Here is a 13,184-nt window from a genome sequence, read left to right on the forward strand (position 1 = left end):
CAGTCGATTCGTTGGGTCTTGAGCATGTTAGTATTGAGCCATGCCCACACACTGCGTAGTGTAACAGGAAAACACAGAGGAGCATGGCTGAGGCTTCGGTTGCTGGGCCAGATTATTAAAGCTAGGTTTACATTATATTTGCGGTGGCCACGGCAGCTCTGTTCAGCCGAAACGTAGGTCAGGTCTTATAAGCTCTATGGTGACCACCCCTACTCATTCTGTTTTAAAAAAACTAGAGTAAAATTCCTTGTATTCTTTTGAAGACACTTGGCAAATAAAGGCGATTCTGATTCTGAGACATGGGTTACTTTGTTCTTCTTAAACTATTAGAGTCAATAATTACTCTGAGTCTGAGTAAACATGTATATGGCAAAGTTATTATCGTTAACGAAAATTAATGAAATGACGAAAACTAGAATTGAAAAAACATTTTCTTTAACTGAAATAAATAAAAACTATAATTAAAAGAAAAAAATCATAACTAGCTGAAACTGTATTGTGTGCTTACAAAACTAACTAAAACGTATAAAAATTATGGATAAAATCCCCTTTGTTTTCGTCTTTGTCAGTGTCAGATTGATATGAAATCAATTTATTTTGCTCAAGCAATTTTAGCTGGCGGCACCATATGGCACTTCATGGTCCGTCACTTCTTGGTTCGTCTCGTCCCCACTCTATTTTCAACATGGAGACTAAAGTTAGGAGAAAGCAGCAGAGTCCTGTATGGGATTTATGTGAATACAATGGCGAGGAAGGTATAAGAAATGAAAATCTAAACTGAAACTAAGCATTTAGAAAAGAACGAAAGCTAAGAAAAACTATCAAACCTGCTCTAAAAACTAATTAAAACTAAATTAGAGAAAAAGAAAGTCAAAATTAAACTAAACTATAATGAAAAATCTAAAACTATTATAACCTTTGTATATGGCGGTCTACTTCCAAGAGGACACACTTTGTAAAGCACAGGTGTCAAACATGCGGCCCAGGGGCCAAATCCGGCCCGCCAAAGTGTTCAATCTGGCCTGCGGGATGAATTTGTGAAAAGCAAAAATTACACTGAAGATATTAACAATCAATGGTGTCAAAATCATTTTAATTCAGGTTCCATATACAGTCCAATTAGATTTCAAGTGGGTCAGTCCAGTAAAATATTATCATAATAACCTCTAAATAATGACAACCCCAAATTTTCTCTTTGTTTTTTTGGTGTAAAAATGTAAAATTACATGAAAATGGTTACATTACCAAACTATACTTTTACAAAAATGTGAATAACCTGAACAAATATGAACAAACAGAAATGTCTTAAGAGAAGTAAATGCAATTTTACCAACATTCTGCCTGTTACTAAATGTTTTGCACGATTGTAATGCACGTGTAAATGATAAACTGATAAACTGAGGCAGAATATTGTTAAAATTGCACTTAAGACAATGCAAGTTGTTCATGTTATTTGGATTTTTTTTTTTTTTTTTTTTATAGTTTTATCTTTATCAGGGAGGTCATACATAGTCCAACATTTTACAAGATCTCTGTGATACACACTAGAAAGAAAAAACACAAGACATGTTTCAACAGCGATGATCTTCCAACCCCTGCTCTCCCTTACATTTTCCAACATATTTTAAACAGGTTTATATACTACTGAACAGTTGAACAATGGCTGTCATTTCCACTCATCCACCCTTAAAGATCCATATACAATACAATCCACATGATATTTCACTAAGTTATAGCAAATCTGGTCTCCTAGGTCTAATGTATCTAATCCATTTAGCCCATAGTCTCGAAAACTTTTCCATTTGCATTTTTAATGAGAATGTTAGTCTTTCCATAAAATAAACATCATATATAATTTATACCAATCATCCAATGTTGGAGCATCCGGTTTTAACCATTTCCTGGTCAGGGCCCTCTTCCCTCCGACCAGTAATATTCTCATTAGGTGTTTGTCTGCTTCAGTTTGAACATTCATTTTCACCCCCAAATACATTGTCAAAAATACAAATGATACATTAGTATGAAAAATAGTTTCTAAACTCTTATGAATTTCTCGCCAAAAAAATATTATTTTGGAGCAGCTCCAGAATACATGGTGATGATTGGCTATGGTTGAGCCACATGACCTCCAACAATTCGCCCCCACACCTTGATGTTTTTTTTTGAACAGGGGTAATAAAAAAATCTCATTATACTTTTCCACCCAAATTCCCTCCAGCTGTGTGAATATGTTGTTTTCCATTGTATTGTACAGATATTCTCCCAGTCTTCATCAGATACCACCATTCCTCCTTCTCTTTCCCATTTATTTTTAATATGTAGGGTGTTTGAATTTTTGGAGTCTAGGAAACTTTTTTATATAATCTAGATATCAATCCACATCCACTTCCTGTTATTTGGATTTTTAACCCTTTCATGCATGAATTGTGAGAACCGTGGTCAAGATTTTTTTCTTCAGTGTTTTTATTCCTCCTTAGGCATGAAAAAAACAATGCGATCGTTTTTGTTTTTGTTTTTCTATGGAGTTCCAAAAATATCCATGCATTTAATTTTTGAAGTAAAGAAATGTGTTTAAAACCCAATATCAGAAAGTGATATGAAAACAATGAAATAAAAACATTTTTAATGCTGCTAATCTGATGTCTTCTCACATTTTAACATATTCTAATGCTAGTAATTACTCACTTCATGGAGATAATATGCAAAAAAAAAAACTTCTTGTCTAACAAATAACAATTGATTTACACTCAAACATGTTACTACAGATCAGGTTTATCAAGAACACCAAAGTTACAGTAATGCTCTGAATGTCAGTGTATAGGATGGTGCGTAAGTATGGAATTATATTTGTGTCAGTTTCTTGAGCGAGCAAGGATAGATTCTGAGCACACAATTAGAGATTTTGAGCACATAAAAATATATTTTGCAAGCACATCAATTATATTTCAAAAAGAAATTACGCTTGAGCAAACAAAAATCGATATTGTGCTCCATAAATGCGTTTGCATGTTAGTTTTACTCATAATGTTCTCTCACAAATTCTTTCCATGGCGCACAAACAGACCGCTGCGCCGCTCACTTTCCCCTTCCCTCTCTCGCTCAACCTCCCTCTCCCTGCGCGCTCAGGTTGTCATGTCCGCACGCTCAACTTGACACACACGTTACAATTGTGCCACAAAACCAACCAATCAGAGAGCTTGTGGAAGTACACTCTGATTGGCTGTTCACTCTCCAATTAGCTCGCTAGTTACATTTACCTGAAAAAAAAAGCGCTCGATGAGACAGACATGGACCGGAAGAGGAGGAATTGTGTCTACACAAACTTATACAAATAAATAGATATAATGTAAACCCAGACAACGCAGTCCTAACGTTACGGCACTATAGTACAAAAACTAAACAAAGTAGTGGTATGACATGAGACAATAATCATAATTATAATAAATACTGACCGAAGTTTGTGTAGAAACAATTCCTCCTCTTCTGGTCCATGTCTGTCTCATTTAGCGCTTTTTTTTTCAGGTAAATGTAACTGGCGAGCTAATTGGAGAGTGAACAGCCAATCAGAGTGTACTTCCACAAGCTCTCCGATTGGTTGGTTTTGTGGCACAATTGTAACGTGTGTCAAGTTGAGCGTGTGGACACGACAACCTGAGCGCGCAGGGAGAGGGAGGTTGAGCGAGAGAGGGAGGGGAAAGTGAGCGAGCGCAGTGGTCTGTTTGTGCGCCATGGAAAGAATTTGTGAGAGAACATTATGAGTAAAACTAACATGCAAACGCATTTATGGAGCACAATATCGATTTTTGTTTGCTCAAGCGTAATTTCTTTTTGAAATATAATTGATGTGCTCGCAAAATATATCTTTATGTGCTCAAAATCTCTAATTGTGTGCTCAGAATCTATCCTTGCTCGCTCAAGAAACTGGCACAAATATAATTCCATATGTAAGTGTCCATTGTGTTGGCTGATATGGAACTAAAACAACAAAACCCATTAATATACAAGAGAACAGCTGGAGAAGAACTGTCCACTGGAGTGGCCTATGCATGAAAGGGTTAAGGAAACTTTGTAGATGTAAACCTGATCATAATAAAATTTTTACTTTTTTCACTGTTATTATTTCACTGGTCCGGCCCACTTGAGATCAAATTGGGCTGAATTAAAATGAGTTTGACAGCCCTGATGTAAAGAGTGTGTCCTCTTGTGTTGGTAGCCATCGTCTAGTGGTCCAGCAGACAGCAGCAGCAGTGATCTGAAGTTTAGTCCAATAAGCTTATCAAGGGAGGTGAATCACAGCAGGTCTTATCAAGAGGAGACACAGGAAACTCTGAGCAGACTGCACATACAGTACAGATGCAAACACATCCACACAGTCTCTTCAGTCCGTCTCTTCTGCCACCTGGGAGAGCAGATAAGGAGCCGCTCAGTAAGCTGGCAAACAATGGGAAACAGCATCTTACTCCTGTCCTGTGTTCACTCACACACACACAGTGAGGCCAGAAGATTAGTGAAGTCATTGTCACTGTCCTGTCATATCATCAAAGCCTCGAGGGATAGTCTGTTTCCTGCTGAGATCTGGAAGAACACATGGTACTAAACACATAGAAACATGCATTTATGCCAACAGCTGACCGAGACGCACCTGCCAACTGGTTTCTCCTGAGGGAAAAAGTGTTATGCCAACCAGGACACCTCTCCCCCAGTGCAGCCTCTTTCCACTTCTTATCTTTATTACTGCTGCCTTTACTTCAATGTGCATCTGGCTCCCCAACGCTGCTCTGAGATTAATCTTTGTATTTCCACGCCCTCTCATATTGAAAGATGACAACGTTGACAAAGCCCTGTTTTTGACTCTAGTTGGCTCTAGATTACTTTTTACACTACAGTGTTTGAGAAAGCAGGGTTTTTAAAAAAAAAAGTGATTCCATAATGCCATGGGAGTTTCTAGCACTCTGGACACAGTTTGGATTAAAACACAAAAGACACTGAATCAGAGTTAAAGCAAGTATATTTTTACATATGCAAAGATATATTGAGACAACAGACCACACTTTCAGAGTCTCCTTGCTGCTGCCCTCCTAGTACAGAAGTACAAGGGTTTTTAAACACTGGGTTCTTTACTTTTCACTTATGCATGCATTATCTTTTTTTTTTTTTTTTTACATACAGTGAGGGGATATTGATCCCGACAGGCGGTATTTTAACCCTTTATGGTTCACTCATAGAAATAATCTGAAATTCAAAATTTCAACCTTAGTGTGTTACTGGAGGACATAGTAAGATTTCATTACTTTTGTGAAATTAAAAAAAAAAAAATGCTTATTATGTAGAAAATCAAGATCAGTGAAGTTACCATATTTGGTTCCTGACCCATAAGTGGCAATTACAGGATGTCCCACAAAATGTATACACACTTTAACCCTTTCATGCATAGTGGTCACTACAGTGGACAGTTATTCTCCAGCTGTTCTCTCGTATATTCACAGGTTTTGTTGTTTTAGTTCCATATCAGCCAACACAGTGTACGCTCATGCACCATCCCATAGACTGCAATTCATACAATTAGTGTAACTTTGCTTCTCATGATAAACCTCATCTGCATTAACATGTTTTAGTGTAAATCAATTGTTAATTGTTATTAGACTGTAATTAACAGTTTTCTGAAACAAAAAGTTTTTTTTTTTGCATGTCCTCCTGAGACCCAGCAATGCATTTTGTCCTCTGTAGGGGACAAAAGTTTGACAGTTTTAATTTAAAAATGCTGTCCATTGCAAAGGACATTCCATTAAAAAAGCAATCAATAAATAAAAATAATTTTTAAAATGTATCTGAAAAAACTGTTGCATCATGCAGTTTCCAATCCAGACAATTTTTTAACGTAAAAAAGCTAAAACTGTCAATTTCCTGGGTCTCAGGAGGATTTTATCTCCATGAAATGAGTAATAACTAATATTAAAGTATGATAAAATGTGAGAAAACATTAGTAATTTAGCAATTAGGGGCATTAAAAATGTTTTTGTTTCATAGTTTTCACACAGTGTATCACTTTCTGATGATGAGTTTTAAATACATGGTTATTTGCTTCAAAAATTAAACACATGTCCAGCTGAGTGGACATTTTTGTAACTCCACAAAAAATAGGTTCATAAAAAAAAATTCAGTTGCATTGTTTTTTAATTCCTAAAGAGGAATAAAAACACTCAAGAAAAAAATATTGACTAAGATTCTCATAAGTCGTGCATGAAAGGGTTAAATAATTGTCAAGTAGGTGTTTATTAAAATCCATTTAATTTTCAAAATGTAATAGAATTTACAAACATCATTTTATTTTTTTGTCACCGCCTGTTCTTGCCAAACTTCCCAAACAGGTGGATTGGATGGAGGAGTTTCACTGAATACCCTCCATGTTCACCAGACTTCACACCACTAGACTTTTTTTTATGTGGATACCTAAAAGACAAAGTCTCCGCTATGAGACCTGCAACAGTCACTAAACTGAGAGGAGCCACTGAACATGAATGCACGCAAATACCAAGGGAACTGTCTGGTGATGTGTGCGTCAGTTTGAGAACAGGCGCTGACAAAACAATAAAATGATGTTTGCAAATTCTATTACAGTTTGAAAATTTTAATAAACACCTACTTTACAATTATTTAAAGAGTGTATACATTTTTTTGGGACACCCTGTATATACTGTACAGGGTGGGGAAGCAAAATTTACAATGAACATTTAGTTGTTTTTTCTCAGCAGGCACTACGTCAATTGTTTTGAAACCAAACATATATTGATGTCATAATCATACCTAACACTATTATCCATACCTTTTCAGAAACTTTTGCCCATATGAGTAATCAGGAAAGCAAACGTCAAAGAGTGTGTGATTTGCTGAATGCACTCGTCACACCAAAGGAGATTTCAAAAATAGTTGGAGTGTCCATAAAGACTGTTTATAATGTAAAGAAGAGAATGACTATGAGCAAAACTATTACGAGAAAGTCTGGAAGATACTATTAAAGAAGAATGGGAGAAGTTGTCACCCGAATATTTGAGGAACACTTGCGCAAGTTTCAGGAAGCGTGTGAAGGCAGTTATTGAGACAGAAGGAGGACATATAGAATAAAAACATTTTCTATTATGTCAATTTTCTTGTGGCAAATAAATTCTCATGACTTTCAATAAAGTAATTGGACATACACTGTCTTTCAATCCCTGCCTCAAAATATTGTAAATTTTGCTTCCCCACCCTGTATATCTGGGCAGTGTCTCCTTCAGACTCAGGTCTTCTACCAGGGGCCTGGGAGCCTGAGGGTTCTATGCAGGATCTTAGCTGTTCCTAGGACTGCGCTCTTTTGGACCCAGATCTCTGATGTTGTTCCTAGTATCTGCTGGTTCCATCCACTCAGCTTGGGGGTCACTGCCCCTAGTGCCCCCATCACTACTGGTACCACTGTTGCCTTCACACCCCACATTTTCTTTAGCTCCTCTTTCAGCCATTGGCATTTAGAAGAAGTAAATACAGGGTGGGGAAGCAAAATTTACAATATTTTGAGGCAGGGATTGAAAGACAGTGTATGACCAGTTAGTTTATTGAAAGTCATGAGAATTTATTTGCCACAAGAAAATTGACATAATAGAAAATGTTTTTATTCTATGTGTCCTCCTTCTTTCTCAATAACTGCCTTCACACACTTCCTGAAACTTGCGCAAGTGTTCCTCAAATATTCGGGTGACAACTTCTCCCATTCTTCTTTAATAGTATCTTCCAGACTTTGTCGTAATAGTTTTGCTCATAGTCATTCTCTTCTTTCCATTATAAACAGTCTTTATGGACACTCCAACTATTTTTGAAATCTCCTTTGGTGTGACGAGTGCATTCGGCAAATCACACACTCTTTGACGTTTGCTTTCCTGATTACTCATATGGGCAAAAGTTTCTGAAAAGGTATGGATAATAGTGTTAGGTATGATTATGACATCAATATATGTTTGATTTCAAAACAACTGACGTAGTGCCTGCTGAGAAAAAAACAACTGAATGTTCATTGTAAATTTTGCTTCCCCACCCTGTATAAAAAATAATACAACAAAAGCACGTTAGGTGAAAGGAACATGTATTTTAGAACATCAGAACGTCACTTTTAGAACGTTACAACAACCTACATGCTGATCCAGACAGCTGTCAGCATCCACATTATCACTTTGAACATCATCAGTAACACTCACTGTTCATGCAGAGGTGGACCTTACAGACCCTGTAGACCACATTAGACCTGATTGTTGCCTCACTGTCCTTATTGTAACTGTTACTGTCACTGTCTCATTAACGTATGCTGAAATGACTAAAAAAATAGTCACTAAAGGGTTAAAATGACAAACTTAACATGTAAGATAACTTTTGTTTGGTTTAAAATGTCTTATCAGTTCGTAGGTCAGGTTACAGTTTTAGTTACAGAATGCAGTTTAAAGATCTGCTTCTACTGTAAAACTCACTGAATGATCTCGGCAGAATATATCTGGAATTTACTCCAAAAATATAAAGTAAGTAGGACTCTCAGCTCTATGAACGTGGGTCAGGTAGTGGACTCCAGAGTCCAAACTAAACTTGTTGAAGCAGCATTCACCTGTTCTCCTGCAAATAACTGGAACATTGGCAAGTGGCGCTTCGGGTTGTCCCACATGTACAGAGTGTCTCATTAAAAAAAAATTTAAAAAAATGGAACAGTGAATTGCAGGGCTACAGTTAGAATTCAACACACTATTTCAACTCACTACTAGGGCCAGATGAAGTGTGCTAACATTATGTTCTTTCAGTCCCTGCCCAGTAATATAAGACTGCTCCTGTTTATGGTCTTCTGTTGTAATGTGTGTAATGTGTAATCCATCTATCTATCTAAAATCTGAATTCTTATTATTTTGTTTTCTGTATTATGTTACGGATGAATTCCTGGCTGCATGAACTGAAGAGAAAGCTTGATTTAAGAATCCTACTATAATGGATGTTTCTGTGTCCGGCGTGTGTTTGTCCGCCGCGTGTTTATCTGACGCGTGTCCCGATGTTGCAGCACGGGAGGGCGGTATTGTACAATGGCACCACAAGTACAATGCCGTTAGTACTAACAATACGAACATGTGACTGGAGAAACACCTAGTTAAAGATAGATAGATAGATAGATAGATAGATAGATAGATAGATAGATAGATAGATAGATAGATAGATAGATAGATAGATAGATAGATAGATAGATAGATATAGGGTCATTGGCTGACGTTCTGTGACGCTGTGCTCTCATTGGCTGATGTTCTGTGACGCTGCGCTCTCATTGGTTGATGTTCTATGACACTACGCTGTTAATGGCTGACGTTCTGTGACACTGTGCTCTCCTTGGCTGACGTTCTGTGACACTGCGATGTTATTGGCTGGCGTTCTGTGACGCTTCGCTCTCATTGGCTGACATTCTGTGGTGCTGCGATGTTATTGGCTGACGTTCTGTGACGCTGCGCTCTCATTGGCTGATGTTTTGTGATGCTGTGGTCTCATTGGCTGACATTCTGTGACGCTGCGCTCTCATTGGCTGACATTCTGTGACGCTGCAATGTTATTTGCTGATGTTCTATGACGCTGCGTTGTTATTGGCTAACGTTCTGTGATGCTGCGCTCTCATTGGCTGATACTCTGGGTAGCTGCGCTGTCATTGGCTGGCATTTTGTCACAGTGCGCTCTCATTGGCTGATGTTCTGGGTAGCGCTCTCTCTCTCTCTCTCTCTCTCTCTCTCTCTCTCAGGTGCCATCTTTAATGCACATTTGTATGTTTGATGATTACATGTTAATATTTGAATGTTTCTGCCAACAGAAAGTACATTGTGCCTATTGTTATCCTTTTATTTATTTTTCAAAACACAACTTGGTTAAATTATTTCGGTGTGTGTATAAGTACTTTTTGAACATTTCTACCACAATTTCAACAATACCGCGTAATAATGATAACCATCATAATTTTGGTCACAATAACAGTGATATGAAATTTTCATATCATTACATCTCTATTTTCAAGTAGTACATTATTGTTTTGTTTTCCCACTTTTGTTCTTGTTTTCCTCTAGATGTTTCCTTGATATATGTAAAGCACATTGAATTACCTTTGTATTGCACCATATAAATGAACTTGTCTTTCCATAAAGTGTATACATTTGCTCATGCAGAGCGTGTTAACAGTGTGCATATATTTCTGAAGGAATCTCATTATTTTTTAACTTTTAAATGAGTTACATCCTTGTATTTTGTAGTAATCGACAGCTCAAAGATAATACATTTTCCTTGTAGGTAATTTACATAAGCTAAAAAAGAAAATCAGCCTGTGTCTGTCCTGTCATTACTCTCCATTTTTCTTTCTGATTCTTTTACATTATTTTCAGCGTCCCCTACTTATTCCGTTTCATGCTGTCCAGCAGCTCCTTCTGTTTTAATTCTGCTTCTGTTATATCATCTTTTGTACTCTTCTCTTGAAGCATTGATAGGTGGAGTGATATTGGAGCATACCTTCTTCTTGTATCCTATTCTGCTTTTTTCCCCATTTCCTTGTAAGATATAATAGGATGCAGAAATAGATGTATTTGGAGATGAGGCGAGTGCATTACCTGAGGCAAATATGGTGACAGACAGAGGGCTGGAATAAAGATAAGATGCTGAATGGATCTGCCTTTGCTAAAAGCTCCATGACAACGATGACAAAAGAAACTAGCATTCATCCAATCAAGTGTTAGACGCAACATGGATGTGTGCAATACCCAAGTGAAGATGGCATTTTAGCACTGACATTTGTTCTATAAGTACCCATATTTGCTCATTATGATTCAGAAATTAAAAAAACAAAATAAATGACTTATCACCCTGATCTTGATGCTTTTTTCCAACAGAACAATCAAGGTTGAGGTGTATGACTGGGACAGAGATGGCAGGTAAGTGCTCTCCATCACTCATGTAACTTAATATGCCAATGAACACACAATTATAATACTTTGTAGGTTCAGGTAATTTATAGCAAATACTCAAAATCCATTATGGCAAGTTGTTTTTTTGTCTACTCTGCTTTCACAACAATGATGTGTGGTGCTTAATCTGGCAAAAATAGCAATTAGTGAGACAAAGAAAATTAGGTGACTAAATAATAGTCAGCATATGTTCTGTTTAAAGCTGCAGGAGCTAAAATCACAGGGGAAGAAGTTTTGGCAGTGACACAGATATTTTTTTTTTATTTTTTTTTTGCTAGCATACATATATATATATATATATATATATATATATATATATATATATATATATATATATATATGTGTGTGTGTGTGTGTGTGCGTGTGTATATTTTCATTCCCCCATGTTTTTGTGAGGCATATGGAAGAACAATTATAAGAACTGTATAAGTTTCAAAGACTTTTATTGGCAATTTATGCAAAGAGCAGAACTTTGGCCATGGATGTCCCTTCTGCAGCTCTGTCTTCTAGGTCCAAATCAAAAGACTTGATATAAATGAAGGTGAACCTGGAGCCATTTCCTGCTGTTATCAAAATGTGAAACCACTTTTCCGAACTTTCAAGATGATACATGGAGTAGAGCAGTAGAACTGTGTTCCGGTGATGTCTGACTGAATGTAATCACAGCTGTCAATCATGTATTTAACCCCTCTCTATCTGAAAACACCACTAATTAGAGAAAACCTATTAGATTAGGTCAGACTTTATTGATCCCACAACAGGGAAATTCAACAGTCAAGGTAGCCACAGAATAAAGCGTGTATGCTTAAAGATAGTGCAAAAAACAAATAAATATTAAAATAATTAAAATAAAATAATCATTAAAATATTAAATAATAGTATTAAAAACAAGAAGCACTCGGAGAGCGCAGACCTCCGCCAAGGCAGATCAGTGGCCCCCCCCGTGTGTGAAACTTTTCGCATATTTATCTTTTCCCTATCTCCTGAAGCTTTGCAAATGCATTACATACCTGTGTCCTGAATCAGGAGCCTGGAGGATGTTTTCAACTTCTGTCTCACTGACCGTGGACTAGACCAACCTCCAGGGAAAATGCTCCGATCTGATACAGACCCCGCATTTGTGCGTGTATTTAGTCTGGAGTGCACCGCTCCCACAAACAGACGGGCCGGTCTGTGTTTTGCTCCATCATGTTCCTAAAGACATTCTAACTCATCAACGCCATGATCCGGTTCGATGACCGGCTATCCCAGCCATGGCATCGCAGCGTGGACAAACCGGCAGCCTTCGGACAGGTGTGGACAGGTGGACAAGGGCAATTAACCGACAATTAATAATTTAATCGAGCAAATTCTTATCGACAATTAATCATTAGTCGATTAATCAGGTTAATTAATCGTTAGTCGATTAATTGTTTACATCCCTAGTTTTTAATGATGTTAATAATGGTTATTATTTTTAGATTTGCATTGTTAATAATGTGAATTGTGATTGTCATGCATATCATGTATTGTTATGTTCTGTGTTTTGTGTTGTCCCTCTGTGTGGATCCCAGGAAGATTATCTTGTCACTTAGGTGGCAGCTAATGGGGATCCTTTTAAACATTAAACATTTCTGTCCTGGTAGCGTACAGGATAGCACAGAGTCATAGAATGTCCATAGCAGAGGCCTGTGCACTCAAAAGGACCTCAGTCTCCTCAAAAGGTGAAGACAACTTTGGCCCTTTATGTACAAGGCATCTTTATCATGTGTCCAGTCCAGTTTATCGTTAAGGTGAACACCCAGGTACCTGAAACTGTCCACCACCTCAGTGTACGAGCCCTGGATGCTCAGCGGTGCAGGGGTGTAGTGGTCTTCTCCAGAGGTCGATCACCATTTCCGTCATCTTGCTGGTGTTTAAGCACAAGTGGTTGCACTCACACCAGTCCACAGAGTCCCTGATGACCGACCTGTAGTCCAGCCCGCTCCCCTCAGACACACAGACAACAACAGCTGAGTCGTCTGTGGACTCCTGAAGGTGACAGCTGTTGGTGTTGTGTGTGAAGTCCGATGCGTACAGGGTGAAAAGGATCGGAGAGAGCCCTGTTCCTTGAGGGGTCCCCGTGCTGCAGACTACAGCCTCAGACACACAGTTACACAGTGACACACACTGTGGTCTGTTGGTCAGGTAGTCCATGGTCTATGCAGCAAGACG

The 13,184-nt window shown here is 37.8% G+C and overlaps 1 protein-coding gene across 2 annotated transcripts in view; it reads left to right on the plus strand.

Moving 5' to 3' along the window:
- The window catches only part of LOC115430510 (copine-8), a 151,568-nt gene that overhangs the window by 88,719 nt on the left and 49,665 nt on the right, over positions 1 to 13,184 (plus strand). For both annotated transcript variants that reach the window (XM_030150569.1, XM_030150570.1), the window contains exon 10: positions 10,917 to 10,958. In XM_030150569.1, coding sequence (XP_030006429.1) covers positions 10,917 to 10,958 — 42 coding nt within the window. The remainder of the gene's footprint in view (positions 1 to 10,916; positions 10,959 to 13,184) is intronic.

This window comes from Sphaeramia orbicularis, chromosome 12 (assembly GCF_902148855.1).
Source record: "Sphaeramia orbicularis chromosome 12, fSphaOr1.1, whole genome shotgun sequence".
Lineage (NCBI taxonomy): Eukaryota > Metazoa > Chordata > Actinopteri > Kurtiformes > Apogonidae > Sphaeramia > Sphaeramia orbicularis.